This window comes from Pan troglodytes, chromosome 20 (assembly GCF_028858775.2).
Source record: "Pan troglodytes isolate AG18354 chromosome 20, NHGRI_mPanTro3-v2.0_pri, whole genome shotgun sequence".
Lineage (NCBI taxonomy): Eukaryota > Metazoa > Chordata > Mammalia > Primates > Hominidae > Pan > Pan troglodytes.
The window spans coordinates 39,758,106-39,785,623 of NC_072418.2; the positions used below are offsets into that span (position 1 = coordinate 39,758,106).

The window sequence follows — 27,518 nt, forward strand, 5'->3', positions numbered from 1 at the left end:
ATGTTTAAGGCGTAATAGAAAATAAAACATTTTTTATGAGCAATCATGATAAATGCCACTGAACTATACTCACCTATTAAAATAACAGTCAAACAAGATAAACGGATGTAAGCCCAGCAATATGCTCTTTACAAGACACAGATCTGAAACATAAAGACACAAGGGGGTTAGAAAATGAAATTCTTAAGAAATACAATAAAACTTGAAAAGCAATATTATCAGACAAAAGAGAACCCGGACTAAAAGGCATTCACCAGGATAAAGAGGTATGTTTCTTAAGGTGGTAGACTGGAATTTTAGTCCAATTCCTCACACCCTCTAATAGATTATTATTCATACTCTTTGCGAGGTAACTTTGCTCTCCAACTGTGGGCATAATTGATTTTAGGCTTAGCCATGTGACTTGCTCTGGTTTAGGCAATCTCTCTTGCGCTCTGGTGACCCATCAGGAGCAGAGCATGACCTGGCAACAAATGTCCTTTTGGCCTGAGACCCTGAAAGAACACATGCGGAGCAGATCTTAACTCGTCACGCAGCCTATCCACTCAGCCAAGCCCCACCTAGATCAGCTGAACACAGTCAATGCGCAAGCCTGTGAACAGGAGAGTAAGGACTTGCTGTTGTATGGCATTGAGTTCAGGGGTGGTTTTTAGATATAATTATTATCATGGCAAATAAAAGCAGCAAGTCATAAGATAATAATGAACCTGAAAAGTTCACCAAGGAATAGTGGAAAATTACAAAGGGCCAAGGGCTACTAGGGTAAAAAAGACAGCAAAGGAGACTACAGAGGAGTGGCCAAGAAGGAGGGAGGATCAGTAGAAAACAAATAAGTGTTTTTCAAGCCGTTACCAACTATGCCAAATGCTACAGAAAGGCCAGCTCAAGACAAGAACTACTAGACATATTACAATCACGCACACTTCGCCACGTTCACACTCACTACAGCCTTAATCATCATCACACACATATCACACATTTCATCATAATCCCGCGCAACCAAATATCACAATCACCCCATCAGATTATTCGTGCCGTCACACTCACACACACAACCACACACCCACACTAACTCCCATCACAGTTTTTTGTCCCATCAACTGCAACCACTCACCATTAGCGTACTCTGAGCACTCCCCACTGCCGCTACTCGGGACACTCTGGGCCTTAGAGGATCCGTGTCCCGTCAACCGCGAGTCCCTTGCTCGCCCCCTGCTGCGGGGACTCGGCAGCGTCACCTGCCGGAAACACCCGAATGTTCATCCCGCGCGCAGTTTCTGAGATGCTGGGTGAAGGCGACCCGCAGATAGGTCTGTGACAGACGCCTAAAGCGCCGAACCATCCCTCCGCGCCAGCGACGTTTCCGAGGACAACACCTCCCAGCAGGCCCCGCGGCCCCACTCAACTTCCGGCCAGAACACATCTGCTTTCCTGTGTGAGGGTGAGGCTTGGGCCGGGTTCCCCGGGAGGCTCATCTCCATTGCGCAGCGCTACGGCGACCCGCAACTCCGAGGCTCGGCTGGATGTTGAGAGTTGAGGGAGCAGCCGTTTCGGGTGGGCCCAGGCGAGGAGCTGACAGGAATCGGCGTGGGTCCCGCTCTGGACTACATTTCCCAGAGGGCCTGGTGGCCTGCCACTTTTCTCGCAGGAATTCGAACGTTTCGTCACTCCTGGCGGGACCCTTAGATCTGGGAGGTGAGATATTTTGGTCCCCAGGAGAACTGGCTCAGGTCTGCAAGTTCCCATCCGGGATGACTGGAAAGGGCTTAGGTGAGGATACCGAAGACCGATGGGGAGCTGGCGCCTTGGGCCCCTGCGGGCGGAGCGGCCTGAAAGGTGGAGGTTGTGTTTGGGAGGCCGAGGCGGGAGGATCACGAGGTCAAGAGATCGAGACCATCCTGGCCAACATGGTGAAACCCCATCTCTACTAAAAATACAAAAATTAGCTAGGCATGGTGGCGCGCGCCTGTAATCCCAGCTACTCGCAGGCTGAGGCAGGAGAATCACTTGAACCCGGGAGGCGGAGGTTGCAGTGAGCCGAGATCGCACCACTGCACTCCAGCCTGGCGACAGGGCAAGACTCTGTCCCCACCCCACCCCACCCCCCCAAAAAAAGAGGGGAGGTTGTGAAATTGTCTGGGAGATAATAACACTGCGGCTTATGTGCGGATATGGGATACCTGTCACTGTGGGGGTTGTGGCTGTGTGTTCCCGTGGTGATGTGTGATTGTGACTCTGCGTCAGTGTGGGGTGCCTACGATTGTGCAGCTGTAATTGTGTGTTTCCTATGGTGTGTATGTGATTGTAACTGTGTTGCCGTGTGTGGCTCCTTGTGGGCAGGTGAGACATGCATGTCGCCTTAAGTGTGACTGTCCCTAAATGTATGTGGCATTCTGTGTATGAGTATGGGGTCCCGTCAACTATGCGATTGTGACTCCAGAACTCTGTCTCTAGGAAACCTCTCTGAGGTCTGGTCAGATTCCAACCCTGGACAGCAGTGAACACAACCTTTCCCCTGAGCCACTGGAATTGGACAGAATGCCCCATTCTCCTCTGATCTCCATTCCTCATGTGTGGTGGGTAATGGGGCTGGGGAAGAACTCTTACTTGACTAATCTGGGTACCAAGAAAAACCTGGTGTCTCACAGTTACTCTTCCCTCTCCCAATTTTACCTTTCTCCAGGTGTCACCCAGAAGAGGAGGAAAGAATGCATGATGAACTTCTACAAGCAGTATCCAAGGTGTGTCGGGGTTTCCTCTTTTTCTTCTGAAAATTCTTGCTTAAAGGAATGTCATTTAATTATAGGTCCCTATAATTTTCCCATCACAGAAAAGGATGGTTGCTCCACTTATGCTTGCTGAATTTTCTTCTCAAATATTTATTCTGATTTAAAAATAAAAGGATGATTAATTTAGAGATCTCAAAAACACAGCATTACCAAGAAAAAATAAAATTTGACCACTCAGATAACTAGTGTTAATATTTTAATGTATTTTCATTATTTGTCAAAAACCAAATTTTATTTCATTTACCATTTGATGTTCTACATTTTTGCAAAAAGAAGTGTCAGAAATATTCTCCCATGTCATCAAATGGTCTTGGGAAATACATTTTTGATGTTTGCAAAAACTATGATATACAAATCAGACATGCCAGACTTTTAAATCCTCATTTGAATATATATCTGTATTTACACCCGCCCACCCTCACAGGTTTGAATTTGGGTTTCCGTGATTAATAATAAAATTGAACATATTCCATATGTTTATTGGTTTTTAGTCATCTTTTGTGACATGTCAGTTCAAATCTTTACTCATTTTTCTCTTGGAATAGCTCTTATTGATTCGTATGAGTTATTTATGTAATCTGGATCTCAGTCCTTTATTGATTGTTTTCCTACTATTTGGACTATTTCATCATTTCCTGTAAGATGATTTTATGATAAGTTCTAATTTTTAAAAAGCTGAGTTTATCAATATTTTTTCTTTATGGTTAGTGCTTTTTGTATCTTTTTAAATAAATCCTTCCCTGTCCCAAGGTCATGCAGATACTCTCCTATATTTATGCTTAAAGCCATAAGTTTCACTTTCATGTTTAGATATTTTATATAGTTGCAACTGGTTTTTGTATATGTTATGAGGTAAGAGTCAGATTCCCCCCTCCTTATTAATACCCAGTTTATCAATACCATATATTGGAAGATCTATTGTGTTCTTATTGGTCTTCAAATATACCTAGTGTCTATATGTGCATGGGTATATTTATGAACTCTTTATTCTCTTCCACTGATTTTGTATATTCCTGTGCCAGTATCATACAGTCTTGATTAGCTCTTCTCCCTTGATGGTAATCTGCCTTGTCTTCCTCTGACTGTTTTGTTTTTGACTTTCTGTAATTTTAGTGTAAGATATATAAATGTGTTTTATTTGTCTGCTTGGGATTTGTAGAGTTTTAAAATTTATGGATGGATATCTATTATTAGTTCAGGAAAATCTTCAGTCATTATACCTTCAAAAAGCCCCTGTATCATTCTCTCCCCCTTTCCTTCTCAGGTTCTAACTAAACATATGTTAGAATTTCTTCTTCTTTTCTGTGTCTTATCTCTTTTTGGTTTTTAGAGTTGATACTTATAGCTGAAATCAAAGCAAACAAAAGAACCTTGCCTCATCTCAGGAGGGGGCAGTGGGCATGGCAGGCAATTACAGAGTTTTTGGATTCTTCCTCCAAGTGATAATAAAAATATCTTTATTCAGTTTGTGTTTCAACACTTCTAATCTTGGGGAACTCACTAAATTGTAAGGTTATCCATTCACCAGGTAATCATTTTATCTGAAAATTAGAGGATACATACTAGGATAGAGGACTCAGAATAGTGACAATGTTTTCTCAAGTTGTAAATTTGGAACTCTGAGTGGGCCTACTCTCAATTTTTAAATTGTATGTGTTTGGTATAGATGCAGAGAAAATCAGGATAAGAATAAGTCTAACTAAGTATTTTGTGTAAGGCCTTTCTATCTGAATTTCTTTTAAAGAGGACTGAGTCTTCCCTCTCCTGTGCCAAAGCCCAAATAGAATATCTGCTTCCCCTCTTGCATCAGTCTCTAGTTACACTTCTCATTTCTATAGAGAAGATTGTTGCCCAGTATTAACGGGAATAACTAGGGACATGTAGTATACTGTAGTAGACAATAAATTTTTATTTTTTTGGGGACAGAGTTTCACTCTTGTTTCCCAGGCTGGAGCACAATGGCATGATCTCGGCTCACCACAACCTCCACCTCCTGGGTTCAAGCGATTCTCCTGCCTCAGCCTCCCGAGTAGCTGGGATTACAGGCATGCGCCACTACGCCCGGCTAATTTTTGTATTTTTAGTAGAGATGGGGTTTCTCCATGCTGGTCAGGCTGGTCTTGAACTCCCAACCTCAGGTGATCTGCCCACCTCGGCCTCCCAAAGTGCTGGGATTACAGGCATGAGCCACTGTGCCCGGGGGACAATAAATTTTAAAAGAAATAAAATTTGTTTTCAGAACTTAATCTAATGTTTAATCAGGAAATATTTGAAACATCAAAATATTTGAAAATTAGAAGTAAAACAAGGATATACCACATTACCAATGTTATTTAACATTGTTTTATAGATATTAACCAAAACACTTACATAAGAAAAAAAATTAGGTTAAAAATTACAAAAGAGGGCGTAAGATTATCGCTTTATAGATGATGTGACTGTGTAACTGAAAAACCAAATCTGCTTGTGATCAGCATTTTGAAATAAGCAGGATTCCATATGAAGCAAGCAAAAGAAAACCTTTTTCCTCATAATTTCTACTCTCAACCCTCTCTGTGGGTTAATTTTTTTGTTGCCCTGGATAAGAACTGGTACAGACTATAATTTTTATCACTCTTTGATGTCCTTTGATTGTTTTCAGTCAAAATCTAGTCTCATTTTACTAATTACAACCTCTAGTTCACTGTAATAATATGTGAGTTTCATTTAAAGCCTCTTCTCTGAGCTCAGAATTGCTTCAAGCTTGCAAAGTATGAAAGAGGGACATAATTAAGCTTCTTGATTTCCTCGCCCTGAGCTTCTATTTCTCCTGCCTAAGTCAGTCTCTGGATCCTATGAGATTAGAGCAGGGGTAGGGAAGAGGAGGTAAGGAAAAGAAAAGTCTTTCTTGACTTGTTTTGGTGTTGATCTCTTTTGCCTTGATGGATGTTCAACACTCCTTTGTTAGGAGACACTATTAAGAGTCTCTCAGAGAAGCCCCTGCTGGAAACCTCTAATTGCATTTCCTGGGATATGCACAGCATGTCTTCTTGAAATGGCTACTTATGACATCTGTCATACACTTCTGCATTCTGTGATCCATTCCTTTGTTGAGGTCACTTTGTCCCTTTATTGGGTCCACATCTAGTCCAAAGAGGGAAATAGGTACTAATCTTTGTGCCCCCTAAGCTCCAGAGAATACAGCAAAAATTATTCCAAAGTATCTCATCATTCCGCTTTGGACCCTGGAGTCTAAAGGGGCCCCCTTGCTTGTCCTAAGGTGAGGGAGAAGTACCCTCATTTCTCCTATCAATTGGGAATGTGTGTCCTTTTATAAACAAAATTTTTGGGACACTAACTGAGTGTCCTATAATTTAACTGAATTCTGACACTACCCAGAGTTAACATAGACCCCATTGCTTAAGAGGCTCAGTCCCAGCTGGTCATGCCTATAATCCCAGGACTTTGGGAGGCCGAGATGGGAGGATCACTTGAGGTCAGGAGTTTGAGAACAGCCTGGCCAACATGGTGAACCCACATCTCTACTAAAAATACAAAAATTAGCTGGATGTGGTGGTGTGTGCCTGTGGTCCCAGCTACTCAGGAGGCTGAGGCAGAAGCATTGCTTAAACCTGGGAGGCAGAGGTTGCAGGGAGCTGAGATCGCACCACTGCACTCCAGCCTGGGTGATGGAGTAGACTCAGTCTCAAAGAAAAAAAAAAAAGACTCAGTCCCACAAGACTGTACCTGCTTCAGACACCAGCCACAAGTCTAAGGCACTGCACTTCTGCCTAGCTAGCCAAAAATTGAGAGGTTCCCGTAACTCTCCTTCAGGTTCAATAATTCATTAGAATAACATATAGAACTCAGGAAAGCACTATACTTATGATGATAGTTTTACTTTTTTTATTGGTTTCTTTGTTTGTTGGTTTTGAGATGGCGTTTCACTCTGTTGTCCAGGCTGGAGTGCAATGGCACAATATCGGCTCACTGCAACCTCTGCCTCCCGGGTTCACACAATTCTCCTGCCTTGGCCTCCTGAGTAGCTGGTATTACAGGCATGCGCCACGACACCTGGCTATTTTTTGTATTTTTAGTAAAGATGGGGTTTCTCCATGTTGGCTAGGCTGGTCACAAACTCCTGACCTCAGGTGATCCACCCGCCTTGGCTTCCCAAAGTGCTGGGATTACAGGCATGAGCCACCGCACCCAGCCTGATTATAGTTTTATTACAAAGGATACAACTAAGGAACAGCAAAATGGAAGAGATGCATAGGGCAAGGTATGGGGAAGGGCCTGCATATCTGGAAAGGGTCTTAAAAGTATTTTTGCCTAAGAAAATTTCTGAAATGAAAGATTCATTCAGTAGTATTTATATTGTGGAAATTTCTGCTACCATAAGAGTATAAAAGTTGAATTTGTTTATGTTAATAGGGAATAATTATGACAGTCTTATAAGAATTGTAATTTCCAAGAAACTTAAAGTATGCTGTTGTCTAAGTGATACTTTAAATTTATGTTTAACCCATTTCGCATTTTAAAAATTCAAGAAATGGGCCAGGCGTGGTGGTTCACGCGTGTCATCCCAGCACTTTGGGAGGCTGAGGCAGGTGGATCACTTGAAGTCAGGAGTTTGAGACCAGCCTGACCAGCATGGTGAAACCCTGTCTCTACTAAAAATACAAAAATTAGCTGGGTGTGGTGACCGGCACCTGTAATCCCAGCTACTCGGGAGGCTGAAGGAGGAGAATCGCTTGAACCCGGGAGGTGGAGGTTGCAGTGAGCTGAGATTGTGCCACTGCACTCCAACCTGGGCAACAAGAGCGAAACTCCGTCTCAAAAAAAAAAAAAAAAAAAATTTTCAAGAAATGTTAAAAGACATGAAAAATGGCAGGGCATTGTCCCACTACCCAATCCTACTCCCCTTAGGTGGCTACTCTTTTTGCTGTTTCTCTTAGCATTTTTCCTATATTTCTAATTAATATTCCTATATTGCTATTTTTTGATACATATTTTCCAGTGATTTCTAGGCAGGTAACTATGGATTGAGATTTCCCATACCACAGTCCTCATTTTTTGTCCATGCAATAGAATTATATCACAATTTTTCTTTTCTTTTTTTTTTTTTTTTTGAGACAGAGTCTCACTCTGTTGCCCAGGCTGGAGTGCAGTGGCGCAATCTTGGCTCACTGCAACCTCCGCCTCCCAGGTTCAAGTGATTCTCCTACCTCAGCCTCCCGAGTAGCTAGGATTACAGGCGTGCACCACCATGCCCAGCTAATTTTTGTATTTTAAGTAGACACGGGGTTTCATCATGTTGGCCAGGCTGGTCTCGAACTCCTGACCTGGTGATCCTCCCGCCTCGGCCTCCCAAAGTGCTGGGATTACAGGCATGAGCCACCATGCTCGGCTCATAATTTTTCTTTCAGTCATTGCTATCCCTGTGATTAGGACCTTGCAGACATTGTTGCAGACATTAGGACCTTGCAGACAATGTGAGCCAAGTAAAACACCAGATTCTGGATTCTAATACAATTTGTATTTTTCTCAGAGCAAATTGCCTTGTTTCTTCTTTTGCCCGGTTTTATGTATGTGTCACTATTTTTTTCAAATTCTCTAACATTGCTGTCAGTTGCCTGTCAATATTTTCTACATGATGAAACATACTAGCTCCTTACTTTTCTTTGGAGATGTCTTTCCTATAGTCCTCACTTCTGTTCCTAGATGCTGTTCTCTCAGTCTGCTGCTGGATGATGTTCTAGGATTTGCCTTTTATAATTATACTGGCACTTTCATCACCATTTTCATGTTAGTTTTCCAGTTTCTTAATATAGTACCTTTTCTTTTTCCTAATTTACTCCCTAGTTTTGATGGAACATGTAGCCTAGTAGCTTCTTAAGAAAAGCCACATTGGAAGTACTTTCATCATACCCTGCAGATTTAAAATTGTCTTGATTTAATCTTCATAGTGGCTTAGTAATCTGACTGGCTATAGAATTCTAGGTCAGAATTTATTTTCCTTTATAATGTTAAAGGAATTGCTTGGTTTTTTCTTATTTCAAATGATGCTATTGAGAAGTCGTCTATTGCCATTCTGATTCCTGAAAACTTATGTGATCTGTGTTTTCTTCTGGAAGCTTTTAGAAACTTTCATTTTTTTTTTCCCCTGATATTCTGAATTTTTACTCCATGTATTATAAGGTGTGTTTGAAAGCCCCTCCCATTTTCCCCTCTCTTGGGGCATAAAGGGAAAGGGGGGAGGGGGAAGAAACTCACTAATTGAGCTGAATGCATGCTATTTCATATCACTGGAAAAGTCCAGTCTATTTGTATATCCCTTTGTACACAGGACGTATATCTTCTGATATGATAGGATTCACCCCCTTTAATTTTGCTTACTCTGTCCTTTCTTGCCACCTCTACCACCATCTTTTTCTTTTCTCCTTTCATTGTGAAAGCATGTTTGTTGTTTCAGGGGCCGGTGATGTTCAGGGATGTTTCCATAGACTTCTCTCAAGAGGAATGGGAATGCCTGGACGCTGGTCAGATGAATTTATACAAAGAAGTGATGTTGGAGAATTTCAGCAACCTGGTTTCAGTGGGTAAGGATAACTATTCCCCAAAATTCAGAGTGTGCCCTTGGAAGTGTCTCCTTTCTCCATTGTGAATTATTTGCTTCATGTAATCAGCTGAATTTCTGCTCCTGTTCCCTAAGGAATGGTTTGAGTTAAAATAGAATGGAAGAGTTGGAAGTGGGCAGCTCCAATGGGCTGTGGCTGAAGCTTCATCTTCTCCATCTTTCTCCGGTCCTTCTTGTAGTGGCATCTCTTCTTTGATCACTAAGGGACTGGATCTGATTTCTGGGGACCCCACAGCATAACCATGTCCCATGTCTTTTCTTGTGAACAGGACTTTCCAATTCTAAGCCAGCTGTGATCTCCTTATTGGAACAAGGAAAAGAGCCCTGGATGGTTGATAGAGAGCTGACTAGAGGCCTGTGTTCAGGTAAGTAAGAGATGATGGCTCAGGAGCAGGGCTATAAAGAGATATACTTCTGAGATGTTATCAGGAAGCTCCCTTTAAAGGCCCGAAGCCTCTTCCATATAAGGTATCCCACTTTTTTTTGTTTCTCATACTTTCTCCCTAGTCCAATATAGCAAGTACCTCCCTGGCTACAATTATGCTATAATTATTCTACTCACATTTTAGTTTCATTCCTTCCTATGATACGCTACGTTTAGATTTGTATAACAGTAGACATTCCCACCCTGAGAAATAGATGTAAGTGCATGTGTGTCTTTTTCTTTCCCTGTGCTTGTTTTCATTTTATCTACTTTCAGCTATTTAACATCTTTGACCAGTTTGTTCTGGATTTAAAAGCTCATTCTTTCATTTATCAAACATTTGATTATTTCTTACTTTAAAACAAAATTGAAGTATAACATACACACATAAAACTGCATGACTATGATTGCATAGTATGGTGAAATTGAGAATGGTGAAACCACTACTAGGACAATAAGTAGAACATTACTAGCACCTCAGAACCCCTTCTCTGCCCCTTCCCAATCACCAGCCTCTTTTTCCTCTCCCAAAATAAATACCATCCTGACATTTGGCACCATGGATTCGTTTTGCCTATTTTGGAACTTTGTATAGATGCAATCACACAGTATTTAGTCTTTTGCCTTTGGCTTTTTTTGCTCAACATTATGTTTATGTGACATATCTATGGTGCTGCATATATCTGGTGTTAGTTCATTCTTATTGGCTATGTTATATTTCATTCTATGAATATATATATACATATATATATATTTTTTTTTTTTTGAGATGGAGTCTTGCTCTGTTGCTCAGGCTGGAGTGCAGTGGTGTGATCTCGGCTCACTGCAACCTCTGCCTCCTGGGTTCAAGCGATTCTCCTGCCTCAGCCTCCCGAGTAGCTGGAACTACAGGCCTGCGCCACCACGCCCAGCTAATTTTTTGTATTTTTAGTAGAGACAGGGTTTCAACATGTTGGCCAGGCTGGTTTCAAACTGCTGACTTCAGGTGATCGACCCGCCTCAGCCTCCCAAAGTGCTGGGATTACAGGCGTAACCCACTGTGTCCTGCTTCATTCTATGAATATTTTTTAAATTATGCTTTATATATTATTAATTACTATAAGTGTCCTTCTGTTGACAGTTGGTTTGTTTGCAGTTTTTAGCTATTACACATAATGCTGCTGTGAACGTTCCTATGTATAACTTTTGGTAAATGTATGTACACATTTCTTTTAGGTATATACATAGGAGTGGAATTACTGAGCAATAGGATATGTGTGTGTTCAACTTTAGTAAATATACCAATTTTCCAAAGTAGTTATACCAATTTGCAGTTCTACTAGCAGTATGAAGGTTACTATTGCTCTGCATTCTTACATTCTTACCAGTTATTACTGCCAGGCCCTTTAATTTTAGTTATTCTGATGTGTGTGTTCTGTGACATGCCTGTTTAAGTTTCTTGGCTAAACTTAGTCGGTTGTCTATCTTTTTCCTGTTGGTTTCAAAGAATTCTTTTTATATTCTATGTATCAGCCCTGTGTTTGGTTATACATGATGTAAATGTCTCCCACCACTTTATACCTTGCCCTTTACTCTTTTAATAGTACCTTTTGATGAACAGAAGTTATTAATTTTAATGTGGTCACAGTTATCTTTTTCTTTATAGTGTTGCTTTTTTGTGTCCTGGATAGGAATCATTGCCTACCCCAAGGTCATGAAGATATTTCCTATGTTATATTCTAGTAGCTTTATTGTTTTACTTTTTCCATTTAGATCTACTTTCCTGAAGTTGGTATTTGTATGTGTTGTGAGGTAGGGGTCAAATTTCATTTTTTTTCCATGTGAATATCCAGTTGACTTCTTAGTGTTTATTGAGATGACTGTCCTTTTCCCATTCTATAGAGATAGGACTATATCTATCTTTTCCCCTATAGAAATAGGACTACCTTTGTCATAAATCAGGTATTCCTATTTCTGTGAGTCTATCTCTGAATTCTGTTCCTTTGGCTTATTTGTCTATCCTTGTGCCAATACCATACTATATTAATACTGTAGCATGTAATAAATCTTATCTAGTAGAGCAAGTTCTCCTGCTGCTGCTTAGTCCTTTGCATTTTCATTGTAAATTTTAGTATTAGGCCGGGCGCAGTGGCTCACGCCTGTAATCCCAGCACTTTGGGAGGCCGAGGTGGGTGGATCACCTGGGGTCAGGAGTTCAAGACCAGCCTGGGCAACATGGTGAAACCCCATCTTTACTAAAAATACAAAAATTAGCCAGGCGTGGTGGCGGGCACCTGTAATCCCAGCTACTCAGGAGGCTGAGGCAGGAGAATCGCTTGAACCAGGGAGGCGGAGGTTGCAGTGAGCCGAGATCACACCATTGCACTCCAGCCTGGGGGACAAGAGCAAAACTTGGTCTCACAAAAGAAAAAAAAAAAAAAAATTTAGAATTAGCTTATATAGTCATTTGAAACTTAATCAAAATGCCAAGTTATTTTTTCATGAGAATATTAATATCAGTTTGTGGAGAATTAAGATTTTTAAATAGCAAGTCTTATAAAAATGTTTGACTTTTTAATTTTATACACTAGTCTGCTAGGTGCTGTACAGTTTAGAAAATGTGTAGGCTTATTAAGAAACTTGTTATCTAATGTAGGAACTAGAACATTGCTGTAAATAATTTCTACAGAATAAGATTCATCAATGAGAAGATCAAATAGGACGCTCAGAAGAAAGTTGTAAAACAGTCAAAAAATATGGAAGTGGAAATTGATCCAAGTAGAAGTTAATGGTTGGAACCCTAGAAGTAGATGTTGTTACCTATGGAGTTAGCGTTGGAAATAGAAGATCCATGCATCCCTTGAGAAAGAATTCTAGATTTAACAAAGCTCTAGGAACCTAGGGAGGAGTTTGTGAATCTTCACTTTTTCCCAGCTATCAGTTGATCTTAGCTGCCTTCAAGTATTTTTATTTCTGTCTCTCCTACCACTTTTCCTCCCTACCAACTTGCTAATTCACCCCCTTCTTAATCTTACCTTAACCTTGTACCTTTGTACTTGAAAGGTGGTCTCTGTTTATTCCTTTTTCATTTTAAAATAATTAATTTTCATTAAAGTAATATATTTACAGAGTTTGAAATCACAGTGTTATAAAGCTTATATTGAAAAACAGCAGCCCAGACCAGGCGCGGTGGCTCACACCTGTAAACCCAGCACTTGGGAGGCCGAGGCGGGCGGATCACTTGAGGTCAGGAGTTCGAAACCAGCCTGGCTAACATGGCGAAACCCCGTCTCTACTAAAAATACAAAAATTAACCGGGCATAGTGGCAGGCGCCCGTAGTCCCAGCTACTTGGGAGGCCAAGGCAGGAGAATCGCTTGAACCCAGGAGGTGGAAGTTGCAGTGAGCTGAGATCATGCAACTGCACTCCAGCCTGGGCAACAGAGCAAGACTCCATCTCAAAAAAAGAGAAAAAAGAAAAACAGCAGCCTGCTTTTTCACATATACATTCCTACCCTGACTGCCCCAGTCCCTCTCATCAAAGATAATACATTTTCAACTCTTACTTTCATTCTTCTGATACCTACCTTCAAATTTTGCATAGTATGTTTTGTAATTCTGTGATACATCAAACTATAAAAGTATTTCTTGAGGTCTTTTTCTGATAGTTGAGGGCTGGTCTCTCGTAATCACTGTATGTATCTTGCCTATAGCAATATATTCATAGTTTATATCCTGATTACACAAATGTTGTTATAACTTTCCTGTTACCTACTTAATGTGCATCCCCATTGGTGTTACGCCTTACGTTTATTTGTATTGTAGTTTGTACTTTCTATTTTGATATCTTTGCTTAATAATAGTCACTTAGGAATGTTTTTACATATTCTTCCCAAGTTCAAATACTGGATTGAAAATAAACCCATCAAAACTGAGATGTCTTTTTTATGTATCAGTTTTACATTTTGGAACAATTGGTTTTTTTAAGACAAAACTATTGTTATTTTTTTTTTTCGAGACAGTTTTACTCTTGTTGCCCAGGCTGGAGTGCAGTGGTGCAACCTCAGCTCACTGCAACCTCTGCTTCAGCCTCCCGAGTAGCTGGGATTAGAGGCACCTGCCACCATGCCCAGCTAATTTTTTTATTTTTAGTAGAGACGAGGTTTCCCCATGTTGGCCAGGATGGTCTCGAATTCCTGACTTCAGGTGTTCCACCCACCTTGGCCTCCCAAAGTGCTGGGATTACAGGTCTGAGCCGCCGTGCCCAACCTATAATTTCCTTGATACCAAAAGCATATCTATTACATTTCTGTTATGATTATTCCCAGATAGTCTCAACTACTCAAATTATAAAGAAAGATGTGGGAGGTAGGTAATTGAGAACTGTGATATATAAACATTTTAACAGACTCCTGACATGTGATACCACTCCCCCAATAGCCACCCACATTCCTTATAAGCCTTTATAAAAAGGACAGAAATGCCCTTTTGCACATTTGTGCCCTGCACATACTATAACTAAAATTACCCTTGACCCAAAAACAAAACAAAACAAAACCACATGTATTTATTTATATTACCCAAAGGTATAGCCATCCTCTAACATAAAAAACAAGGCATACATATTAAATAATAATGGCATATTTGTTAAAACTATTCTTAGAAATCAATGTTTTAATACCTTATGTTAGAAATCATCCAGGTTTTCGAGGATTATCTATTAATTTTCCTTACTTAATGTCCGTTTTCTTAAAGTTGACTAAAAATCTTGACTACTGTATTTAAACTGACACACTACAGAGCAACACAGTTACTTTTTTTCTTCTTCTTCTTTTTTATTTTTGAGACGGAGATTCGCTCTGTCGCCCAGGCTGGAGTGCAATGGCGTGATCTCGGCTCACTACAACCTCCGCCTCCCAGGTTCAAGCGATTCTCCTGCCTCAGCTTCCCAAGTAGCTGGGATTACAGGCGTGCGCCACCATGTCCAGCTAATTTTTGTATTTTTAGTAGAGACGAGGTTTCACCATGTTGCCCAGGTTGGTCTGTAACTCCTCACCTCAAGTAATCCACCCGCCTTGGCCTCCCAAAGTGCTGGGATTATAGGCGTGAGCCACCGCACCCGGCCCAACAGTTACTTGGATGTCAAAAAGTCTGACAGAACTATAAATTGATTTGGTTTAACACATAATTGTATAGTTTTTATTATTTTATTTTATTTTATTTTATTTTGAGACAGAGTCTGGCTCTGTTGCCCAGGCTGGAGTGCAGTGGTGCATCTTGGCTCACTACAACCTCCACCACACCCGCCTCTCCCAGGCTCAAGTGACCCTCCCACCTCAGTCTCCCTAGTAGCTGGGACTACAGGTGCACGGCACCATGACCGGCTAATTTTTGTATTTTTTGTAGAGATGGGATTTTGCCATGTTACCCAGGCTGGTCTCGAACTCCTAAGCTAAAGTAATCCGCCTGCCTTTGCCTCCCAAAGTGCTGGGATTACAGGCGTGAGCCACAGCACCCGGCCTAGTTTTTATAATCTTAAAATTTAAATTTTGCACTGATAAAATCAGGAGGAAGATGTATAGCTATTTTTAAACCAGAATTATTAAGCCAGTCTTTTTAAAAATTTCTGTTTTTGAGCTAGCAGTTCTTGTGAGGTTGTGGGGTTATTTTTGCGGGGTGCGGGGGGGTACTTGTTTTTTTTTTTTCTTTTTTTTTTGCAATTTTATAACTATTTGATGTATTTGACAATCAGTGATTAGTTCTCATCCACATTGACTGTCTGTAGATTTTTGAAAGTGGTAACAGATACATAGATAACCAAAGTATAGAGCTTATTTGGTGAATCTTCATCCCCATTACGTATTCTGGACAACCGCACATGGATTCGTTATGGGACATTCCTTATTCCTTTGGCCCAGACAGCTTTGTTGAGCCTGGTATCAGTGCGCACATCTGGAGTTCCCATCTCCTTCATGGCAAATTTCTGAATCTCTTTGAGTGTCCGAGGGGCACGCTTCTTGAAGCCCACTCGATGGATGCGCTTGTGCATACTGATGGTGTATTCTCAGGTCACCACCTTGTGGATGGCAGAGCGGCCCTTTTTCTTCTCACCACCCTTCTTTGTGGGAGCCATTCTGCCGGATCCAAGTTGGAAAGACTTGTTTATTTTTTAAGGCTAGCACATTCAAACTACTAGAAGTTTTCTGTGACTGTCTTTGCACTACAGTCACACACTTGGATAGCCCACAAAGCTGAAAATATTTGCTATCTTATTCTTTATTTTAAAAGTTGCCCAACCCCTGCTCGCTATGAACCAGAGTAGCGCTCCTTTAATTTTGTTGTTTTATTTTCAGCTTTATTAAGGTATAATTCACATACCATATAGTTCACCCACATAAAATGTACAATTCAGTGATTTTTAATGTAATAGAGTTGTATAACCATCACCATAATCAATTTTAGAACATTTTTATCACCTCAGAAAAATCCCTGTACTCTCTAGCTGTTATTCCCACCCCCTCCAGCCCCAGGCAACCATGAGTTGATTTTCTCTATGGATTTGCCTATTCTGGACATTTCATATAAATGGAATTGTACAATATGTGGTCTTCTGCAAATTCCCTATTTCATAACTTAATGCTTTTCAGGGTTCATCCGTGTTGTAGCATGTATCAGCATTTCATTCCTTTTTATTGCCAAATACTATTCCATTTTATGGATATACCACATTTATCCATTGATCAGTTGATGGACATTTGGGTTTCCTCTTTTGGGCTATTTTGATTAATGTTGTATGAACATGTCTATAAGTTTTTGTGTGGACATAAGCTTTCAGTTCTTTCAGGTTTCTACCTAGGAGTAGAATTGCTGGGTCATATCATAACTCTGTGTTTAGCCAGTTGAGGAACTGCTAGACTCTTTTCCAAATTGGCTACACCATTTTACATGCCCACCAGCAGTGTATGATGGTTCCAGTTTCTCCACATCATTTGCTAACACTTGTTATCTTTTTTTTTTTTTGAGACAGTCTCGCTCTGTTGCCCAGGCTGGAGTGCAATGGCACAATCTTGGCTTACTGCAACCTCCACCTCCTGGGTTCAAGCAATTCCCTTGCCTCAGCCTTCTGCATAGCTGGGATTACATGCTCATGCCACCACACCCAGCTAATTTTTGTATTTTTAGTAGAGATGAGGTTTCAACATGTTGGCCAGGCTGGTCTTGAACTCCTGATTTCAAGTGATCCACCTGCCTCAGCCCTCCAAAGTGCTGGGATTACAGGAGTGAGCCACCACACTTGGCCTGGTTGTTTTTATTTATTTATTAATCTTTATTTTTAATTTTTTGGGTACATAGTAGGTATGTATATTTATGGGTTACATGAGATTTTGATACAGGCATGCAATGCTTATATCAGGAGAAATGGGATATCTATCACCTGAAGCATTTATCCTTTGTGTTACAATCTTATTGTACTCTTAGTTTTTAGGGGAATTTTTTTTTTTTTTTTTTTTTTAAGACAGAGTCTCACTCTGTCACCCAGGCTGAAGTGCAGTGCTGCAGTGCTGTGATCTCTGCTCACTGCAACTTCTGCCTCCCAGGTTCAAGTGATTCTCATGCCTCAGCCTCCCAAGTAGTTTGGACTACAGGCACGTACCACCACGCCCAGCAAATTTGTGTGTGTGTGTGTGTGTATGTGTGTGTGTGTGTGTGTTTTTAGTAGAGACAGAGTTTTACCATGTTGGCCAGGCTGGTCTTGAACTCCGGACCTCAAGTGATCCACCCACCTTGGCCTCCCAAAGTGCTGGGATTACAGACATGAGCCACCACGCCCAGCCTCTTTTAGTTATTTTTAAATGTTCAATTAAATTATTTTTGACTACAGTCACCCTGTTTTGCTAGCAAATACTAAGTGTTACTCATTCTTTCTATTTTTATATGTGTTTAAAAAATTTTTTTTATATGAACTTTTAAAAAAAATTATTGTATAAATTCTAGGTGTACAACATGATGTTTTGATACACATACATATTGAAATAATTACTATAGTTAAGCAGATCCTATCAAATAACTATAATCTTTTCTTCTTTCTTTTTTTTTTGTTTAGGGTAAGAGTACTTAAAACCTACTTTCCTGACAAATTTCTAGTATACAATAGAGTATTACTAACTATAGTCCTCCTGCTATACATTAGATTTCTCATGAGCTTTTTTTTAGTTTTTATCGATACAAATTATACGTATTTATGGAGCACAAGCAATATATTGATACATTCATACAATGTATAAGGATCAAATCAAGGTATTTAGATACCCATCACTTTGAATATTTATCAATTGTTTTATACATACATATATATATATGTATTTTTTTTTCTTTTACTAATAGAATGTGCCCAGTGTCATTTTTTGTGTATGTGAGAGAGTTTCACTGTCAGCCAGACTGGAGTGCAGTGGCCTGATCACAGCTCACCACATCCTTGAACTCTCAGGCTCAAGTGATTCTACCACCTCAGCCTCCTAAGTAGCTAAGACTGCAGGTGCATGCCACTATACCTAGCTAATTTTAAAACTGTTTATAGAGATCGGGGGGGTCTCCCTATGTTCCCCAGGCTGGTCTTGAACTCCTGGCCTCAAGTGATCCTCCTGACTTGGCCTCCCACTGTGCTGGGATTACAGTTATGAGCCGCTATGGCACTGCTATTAAGTTTTTTTGCTTCCTTGTTAATTCTGGATATTAGTCCCTTCTCAGGTGAAGAGTTTGCAAATATTTTCTCCCATTCTACAGGTCTCTTCACTCTGTTGATTGTTTCCTTTGCTGTGCAGAAGCATTTTAGTTCAATATAGTCCAATTTGTCTATTTTTTTGTTGTTGCCCCTTATTGAAAATATCTTTGAGGTCTTATCTAAAATATATTTGCCTATTCTTATGAAGTGTTTCCCCTATGTTTTCCTCCAGTAGTTTTATAATTTGGGGTCTTATAGTTAAGTATTTAATTCATTTTGAGTTTATTTTTGTATATGGTGAGAGATACAGTCTAGTTTCATTCTTCACTATATGGATAACCAGTTTTCCCAGCACCATTTATAGAACAGCGTGTCCTTTTCCCAATGTCTGTTCTTGGCACCTTTGTCAACCATCAGTTGACTATAAATACATGGATTTATTTGTGGGTTCTCTCTTCTGTTCCATTGGTCTTTGGGTCTATTTTTATGACAGTACCATGCTGTTTTGGTTACGACAGCTTTGTAGTATATTTTGAAGTTTGATTCTTCCACTTTTGTTCTTTCGCTACAGATTGCATTGGCTATTTGGCATTTTTTATGGTTTCCTACAAATTTTAGGATTTTTTTCCTGTTCATGTAAAAACTTACTGGCATTTCAGTAGGGATTGCATTGAATCTGTAGATTGCATTGAATCTGTAGATTGCTTTGGGAAGTATGTTCATTTTAACAATAGTTCTTCCAGTGCATAAGCATGCAAATATCTTTTTATTTGTTTGTTGTCTTCAATTTCTTTTGTCTGTGTTTTGTAGTTTTCCTTATAGAGGTCTTTCACTTCATGGTTAAATTTATTTCTAGGTTGTTTTTTGTAGCTATTATATTAATAAATGGGATTGTTTTCTTGATTTCTTTTTCAGCTAATTCATTATTGTGGATATATAGAAATCCTTTTTTTTTTCCTTTTTGAGACAGAGTTTTGCTCTGTCTCCCAGGCTGGAGGAGTGCAATGGCATGATCTCAGCTCTCTGCAGCCTCCACCTCCTGGGTTGAAGCAGTTCTGGCTCAGCCTCCCACGTAGGTGGGACCACAGGTGCCTGCCACCACACCTGGCCAATTTTTGTATTTTTAGTCAAGCCAACGTTTCACCATGTTGGCCAGGCTGGTCTCAAACTTGTGACCTCAAGTGATCCACCCACCTCAGCCTTCCAAAGTGCTGGGATTATAGGCGTGAGCCACCGTGCCCAGCGTACTACTTATTTTTGTATATTGACTTTGTATCTTGCAACTTTACTGATTTCATTGATCAGTTCCAAGAATTTCTGGTGGCATCTTTAGGTTTTTAAATATATGTAAGATCATGTCATCTGTAAAGGGACAGTGTGACTTTCTATTATCCAATCTGGATGCCTTTTATTTCTTTCTCTTGCCTGATTGCTCTGGATAGGACTTCCAGTACTATAATGAATAATAGTGGTGAATGTGGGCTTATCTTGTTCCAGTTCTTAGAGGAAAAGCTTTCAGCTTTTCCCCGTTCAGTATGGTGTTAGCTGTACATTTGTCATATATGGTTTTTATTATGTTAAGGTATGTTTTTTAATGCTTAATTGTTGAGAGGTTTTTATAATGAAGAGACGTTGAAGTTTATCAGATGTTTCTCTGCATCTATTGAGCTGATCATATGGTTTTTGTCCCTCATCCTGTTGATCTGATACATCATGTTTATTGATTTGCTTATGTTGAGCCATCCTTGCACTTTTCAGGAAAAATCTCACTTAATCGTTGTATATTATCTTGTTGTTGTATTATTGGATTTCATTTGCTAGTATTTCATTGAGGGGTTTTGTGTCTATGTTCATGAGGGATATCACCTCTTTTTGTTGTTGTTGTTGTGTCCTTCTCTGGTTTTGGTATCGGGGTAATGCTGGCCTTGTAGAATGGATTAGGAAGAATTAACTTCTCTTCCATTTTTTGGAATAGTTTGAGAAAAATTGAGGTTAGTTATTTGTAATTTTGGTAGGATTCAGCAGTAAAGCCCTTTAGTCTTGGGCTTTTCTTTGTTGGGAGACATTTTACTATTGCTTCAATCTCATTACTCGTTATTGGCCTGCTCAGGTTCTTCTGCTCTGTTTCTTCCTGGTTCAGTCTTGGTAGGTTTTCATGTATCCAGGAATTTTTCTGTTTCCTCTAGGTTATCTGATTTGTTAGCATATAGTTGCCTGTAGTAGTCTTTGATGATCTTTAATTTCTTAATTGACCCAATGGGCATTCATGAGCAAGCACATTGTTTAAATTTCCATTTATTTGTGTGGTTTACAAAGTTTTTGTTATTGATTTCTAGTTTTATTCTAGTGTAGTCTGAGAAGATACTTGATATGATTTCAATTTTTAAAAATTAGTTATAACTTGTCTTATGGCCTAACGTATGGTCTCTTCCTGGAGGATGTTCCATGTGCTGATAGGAACAATGTGTATTCTGCAGCTGTTGGATAAAATGTTCAGTTAGTGTCTGATAGGTCTATTTGGTCTAATGTCCAGTTTAAATCCAAAGCTGTTGATTTTCTATCTAGATGAACTGTCTAATGCTGAGAGTGGGATGTTCAAATCCCGTACTATTATTTTATGGGAGTCTACCTTTTTTTGTTGTTGTTTTTTTGAGACAGAGTCTAGTTCTGTCGCCCAGGCTGGAGTGCAGTGGCACAATATTGGCTCACTGCAACCTCTGCCTCCCAGGTTCAAGCAATTCTCCTGCCTCAGCCTCCTGAGTAGCTCGGATTACAGGTGCATGCCACCACGCCCAGCTAATTTTTTTTTTTTTTTTTGACAGTCTTGCTCTGTCACCCAAGCTGGAGTGCAGTGGTGCGAACCCGGCTCACTTCAGGCTCCGTCTCCCAGGTTCACACCATTCTCCTGCCTCAGCTTCCCGAGTAGGTGGGACTACAGGTGCCTGCCACCATGCCTGGCTAATTTTTTGTATTTTTAGTAGAGACGAGGTTTCACCATGTTAGCCAGGATGGTCTCAATCTCCTGACCTCGTGATCTGCCTGCCTCGGCCTCCCAAAGTGCTGGGATTACAGGCATGAGCCACCGCGCCTGGCCACGCCCAGCTAATTTTTGTATTTTTAGTAGAGACAGGGTTTCGTCATGTTGGGAAGGCTGTTCTCGAACTCCTGACCTCAAGTGATCCTCCCGCCTTGGCCTCCCAAAGTGTTGGGATTACAGGCATGAGCCACCATGCCCAGCCCTATCTCTCTTTTTAGATCTGATAATATTTGCTTATATATCTGGGTGCTGCAGTGTTGAGTGCCTATAAATTTAGAACTTTATATCCTCTGGCTGAATTGACCCATTTATCATTATATAATGACCTTCTTTGCTTCTTTTGCAGTTTTTTTACTTAATGTCTGTTTTATTTAAGTATGGCTACTCTCACTTGCTTTTGGTTTGTTTGTGTGCAGTATTTTTTTTTTCATCCCTTCACTTTCAGTCCATGAGTTTATATATAAAGTGAGTTTCTCACAGCCAGTATATAGGTGAGTCATATTTATTTTATCCATTCAACCAGACTGTATCTTTTAAGTGGGGAATTTGACTGTTTACATTCAAGGTTATTATTAATAGGTGAGGATTTATTCCTAATCTGTTAATTTTTTATGGTTGTTTTATATCCTTTTTCTTTCCTCTTATCATTTGGTTTGGTGGTTTTATGTAATGGTTACATCTGAGTCCTTTCTCTTTCCATTTGTGTATCTGCTCTACCAGTGAGCTTCTTATTTTCATTTGTTTAATGATGGTAGATATGTCTTTTACTTCCAGATGTAGGACACCCTTTGCCATTTTTGATCGGGCCACCCTAGTTGTGATACATTCTCTCTGGGAAAAACTTTCTCCTTCATTTTTGAAGGATGGCTTTGCTAGGTACAGTATTCTTGGCTGACAGTGTTTTTTTCTTTTAGCACTTTGAATATATCATCCCATTCTTTCCTGGCATGGAAGGTTTCTGCCAAGGTATCTGCTACTAGTCTGGTGAGGGTTCCCTTGTATGTGACTTGACGCCTGAGGGTTCCCTTATATGTGACTTGATGCCTTTCTCTTGCTTTTTTTAGAATTCTCTGTCTTTGACTTTTGACAGTTTGACTGTAATGGGCCTTGGAAAACCTTTTTGGATTGAATCTATTTGGGCATCATTGAGCCTTCTGTATCAGGATGTCTATATTGCTTACAAGACTTGGAAAGTTTTCAGTTATTTTGTTTAAATAGGTTTTTATGCCTTTGCCCATCTCTTCTCCTAGAATACCCAAAATTTGAATATTTGGTTGCTTTATGATGTCCCATATGTCATCTAAGCTTTTTTCAGTTTTAAAAATTATTATTTTTTACTTTTTCTTCCCGGATTCTTTTAAAAAACTCTGTCCTCAAGTTCAGAAATTCTTTCTTCTGCTTGATCTAGTCTATTGTTGAAGCTCTCAATTGTGTTTTTTATTTCATTCATTGAAATTTGTCAGTTTCAGGACTTCTGTTTGGTTCTTTTTCATGATATCTATCTACTGAATTTCTCATTCAGATCATGAATTGTTTTTTCTGATTCTTTTGGTTTTTATCCATGTTCTATTGTTTCCCACTGAGCTTCTTTAATATCATTATTTTGAATTCTTTTTCAGGCACTTGATAGATTTCTTGTTTGTTGGAATCTGTTGCTGGAGCATTATTGTATTACTTTGGAGATGTCATGGTTCCATGCTTTTTTGTGTTTCTTTTATCCTTACATTGATATCTGTGTATTTCTTGTTATGGTCATTTTTTCCAATTTTATGGATTTGTTTTCATAAGGAAAACCTTTTTCCTGTAGATGTATTTATAGTGTTGGTTGGGTAGGTTGCTTTGGCTTTGTTATAGGTGGATGCAGTGGTATAATCTCCATATGATTTCTCTGGCTGCAATCAGTGTCAGCAGTGTCTGTGAGTTCCTCAGTGGCTTAGGGCTTGGTTGTTAGTGGAAGCTGTGATGAGGCTTTTCTCATTGTTAGCAGGGCCAACAATGGTGATAGGATGAGGGGTATGCCAGGCAAAGGGGAGATCCATGTGGGAAGGCCCTGAGGGGCAGGGAGAACTTGAGGTGCTTGAAGGACTGGGGCTTCTTGAGCAAGTGGAAGTGGAGTATAACACAAGGTTGGAGAGGTAGGCAAGAGCCTCATTATTGGAGTCTTCTTGATAATTACCAAGGAGTTTAGATTTTCAGGAGGGCAAAGTGAGACCAAATACCACACCAGGTGCTGAATGGATTAGAGGGTGCTAGAACATACTGGGGAGACCATTAGGAGATTCCTGTAGTGGTCTAGGAAAGAGGGGATTCAGTAATTAAATGAGGACAACTTTAAGAGATTTTTAGGGACTCACCCAGACTAAGTTTGGCCAATGATTGTGTGGAGGGAAGACTTAAGATAGTCTAGCTGGCTTTATTTTGATGTCTTCAAGCCATTTTATTTGCCCAATATCTGTTTTTGCTATGACATTTTTTCATAATAATAGCTACCAATACTGAGTGCTTACTTTATATCAGATTATTTATATACGTTATTCCTCATCTTTTTAGCAATCATAAGTTAAGTGTCAGTCCCATTTTAATAAACAAGGAAAAGAGGGCTCAGAGGTTGCCTTAAAGCATAGAACTGGGGCTCACTGTTTATATGTTGACATGGAGTTCCATTCTTCTCATAGAGTACATTTCATCCTATCTTAACTCTCTTGTGTCTCAAACTTGAGCCGCCTTCCTTCTCAATCACTGCTATGACTTGAATTATTCATTTCTTTCTCCCAAGGTCAACATCACAGAATTCCAGAGCAAATTATTTTCAGTGAGTCCCTAGCCCATATCATGCTGTATGCACAGAAGAGATGTACCTGTCTACTCTTCCCACCAGTTGTGTTCAGCATATTAGATTTGTCGGAGGCTGGTGATTTGCCAGTATACCATTGCACAGTCACTGAACTCCACCCGCCCCCGCCATTTAAACCTTTCAACACATTTATTATTCTTAACAGTCCTTTCATGTAGGTCTGACAGTTATCTACGAATTGCAAAACATACAGTATCATACTCTGTGCATGTGAGTATATGTTTATGAACATGTATATAATTAGAATCTCTCACGCATGGTGCATGTCCTGGAGCAGAAGCGGCATCCTGCTGGCCTGTCCTCCTCCATGGCCCTCCAGCTTAACCCCTGCCTGGGCATGCTGATGGCCTTGCAGTCGGAGCTCCACAAGCTGTACGACGAGGAGACACAGAGCTGGGTCTCAGGCAGCGCCTGTGGGGGATCTGGGGTGGGGGCAAAACAAAATTTTTTTTTTAAATTAGAATCTCTCTATAATATGGAGGATGGTGCTGAACACTGTGTATTCACCAAGGCTTAAGGTGACTCTGGTTCAGACCAAAATTTGAGGATCATAGAGGTCATCTGCTTTCTGAATCCACATCCTCAGCTTCTTTTATTACCTCTCCTAATGTCTGTGCTTTTCTTGTCAGTTTTACAGATTGCCTCTCCACCTTTGAAAACTGTGTGATTTCTCAGATATTCTTTTCAGTTTAATTCTCCCATTTCTTTTTTAGAAGTTTTAACTTGCCCAGAATAGGAAAATTTATTTGCCTTTGTATTTTCTTTCAGATCTGGAATCAATGTGTGAGACCAAAATATTATCTCTAAAGAAGAGACATTTCAGTCAAGTAATACTTAGCCGTGAAGACATGTCTACTTTTATTCAGCCCACATTTCTTATTCCACCTCAAAAAACTATGAGTGAAAAGAAACCATGGGAATGTAAGATATGTGGAAAGACCTTTAATCAAAACTCACAATTTATCCAACATCAGAGAATTCATTTTGGTGAAAAACACTATGAATCTAAGGAGTATGGGAAGTCCTTTAGTCGTGGCTCACTCGTTACTCGACATCAGAGGATTCACACTGGTAAAAAACCCTATGAATGTAAGGAATGTGGCAAGGCTTTTAGTTGTAGTTCATATTTTTCTCAACATCAGAGGATTCACACTGGTGAGAAACCCTATGAATGTAAGGAATGTGGAAAAGCCTTTAAATATTGCTCAAACCGTAATGATCATCAGAGAATTCACACTGGTGAGAAACCCTATGAATGTAAAGTATGTGGAAAAGCCTTTACTAAAAGTTCACAACTTTTTCTACATCTGAGAATTCATACTGGTGAGAAACCTTATGAATGTAAAGAATGTGGGAAAGCCTTTACTCAACACTCAAGGCTTATTCAGCATCAGAGAATGCATACTGGTGAGAAACCTTATGAATGTAAGCAGTGTGGGAAGGCCTTTAATAGTGCCTCAACACTTACTAACCATCACAGAATTCATGCTGGTGAGAAGCTCTATGAATGTGAAGAATGTAGAAAGGCCTTTATTCAGAGCTCAGAACTTATTCAACATCAGAGAATCCATACAGATGAAAAACCATATGAATGTAATGAATGTGGGAAGGCCTTCAATAAAGGCTCAAATCTTACTCGACATCAGAGAATTCACACTGGTGAGAAACCCTATGACTGTAAGGAATGTGGAAAGGCTTTTGGTAGTCGCTCTGACCTCATTCGCCATGAGGGAATTCATACTGGTTGAATGACAGTAAAGTAAGACCATTTTGTTAACCTTTATAATAATTTTTTTAAAACAGGTAATGAGAACAAATTAGGATACACATTATCAAAGATTCTCCTATGTATTCGTTTTTAAACGATACGATAACAAAGTACCAAGTACCAAAACCTTGGTGGCTTAAAACAAGAGAAATTTATTCTCTCACAGTTTAGAGCCTGGAAATCTAAACTCAAGGGTGCTGATAGTTTTGGTTCCTTCTGAGGACTCTGAGGATCTGTTCTATGCCTTTTTCCTAACCTCTGTTAACAGCTGGCAGTCCTTGGCATTCCATGGCTTTTACATACACCATTCCAATCTCTGCCTCCATCTTCACATTGCATTCTCCCTGTGTATCTCTGTGTATGTCTTTTATTTGGACACCAGTCAGGTTAGATTGGGGTTACCTGGTGACCTCATCTTAACTTGATTATATCTGCCAAGACCCTGTTTCCAAGTAAGGTCACATTTACCGGTACCAGGGGTTAGGACTTCAGCATATCTTTTTAGGGGATACAGTTCAACCCATAATACCCTGTTAGAATGATTTTGTCTAATATATTTGTAATTTCCTTTTATACATAAGTTGTTAGTCAAATTTATTTTATTTTATTTTATTTTGAGACAGAGTCTCACTCTGTTGCCCAGGCTGGAGTGCAGTGGTGTGATCTCAGCTCACTGCAACCTCCAGCTCCTGAGTTCAAGCGATTCTTGTGCCTCAGCCTCCCAAGTAGCTGGGATTACAGGCATGCGCCACCATGCCCGGCTAATTTTTTTTTTTTTTGTATTTTTAGTAGAGACGGGGTTTCACCATGCTGGCCAGGCTGGTCTTGAACTCCTGACTTCAAGTGATCCGCCCGCCTCAGCCTCCCAAAGTGCTGGGATTACAGACGTGAGCCACCGCGATGGCCAGAACAGACTTTATACCAACAAAAATTAAAAAGGACAAAGAAGGTCATTTATAATGATAAAGGATAAATTCAACAAGAAGATAAAACAATCCTAAATATGTATGCACCCAACACTGCAACACCCAGATCCATAACACAGATACTACTAGACCTAAGAAAAGAGATAGACAGCAATACAACAATAGCAGGGGACTTCACCACTCCATTGACAGCACTAGACAGATCACTGGGACAGAAATCAACAAAGAAACTCTGGACTTAAATTGGACTCTACACCAAATGGACCCAACAGACATCTGAAGAACATTCTACCCAACAACCACAGAATATATACTCTTCTCTTCTGTGCATGGAACATTCTCAAAAATAGGTCATATGCTGGACCACAAAGCAAGTATCAATAAATTTTAAAAAAACAAAA

General features: G+C 39.9%; 2 protein-coding genes and 1 pseudogene across 6 annotated transcripts in view; 1 reads left to right on the plus strand and 2 right to left on the minus strand.

Moving 5' to 3' along the window:
- Positions 1-1,365, minus strand: part of ZNF568 (zinc finger protein 568) — an 82,225-nt gene extending 80,860 nt beyond the window's left edge. Inside the window, exons 1-2 of one of the 2 annotated variants that reach the window (XM_009435427.4) lie at positions 1,115-1,240; positions 74-143 (exon numbers count right to left, since the gene is read on the minus strand). The gene's annotated coding sequence lies outside the window, so the exon portion shown is untranslated. Of the gene's footprint in view, positions 1-73; positions 144-1,114 lie in introns of both variants that reach the window. The other variant, XM_063801520.1, reaches the window with a different exon arrangement.
- On the plus strand, positions 1,360-27,518 carry ZNF829 (zinc finger protein 829). Of its 4 annotated transcripts, none has more exons than XM_016935781.4 (6): positions 1,360-1,441; positions 2,455-2,576; positions 2,684-2,741; positions 9,244-9,370; positions 9,678-9,773; positions 25,192-27,518. In XM_016935781.4, exons 2-6 carry the CDS (start codon positions 2,539-2,541, stop codon positions 26,169-26,171), a joined length of 1,299 nt encoding a protein of 432 aa, XP_016791270.2. In that variant the 5' UTR covers positions 1,360-1,441; positions 2,455-2,538; the 3' UTR covers positions 26,172-27,518. The 4 variants fall into 4 exon arrangements, with proteins under 4 accessions (XP_016791270.2, XP_524235.4, XP_016791269.2 ...); XM_524235.8 differs by lacking the exon at positions 1,360-1,441 and adding an exon at positions 1,562-1,695; XM_016935779.4 differs by lacking the exon at positions 1,360-1,441 and adding an exon at positions 1,677-1,770.
- Positions 15,478-16,039, minus strand: LOC129138057 (large ribosomal subunit protein eL31-like; annotated as a pseudogene).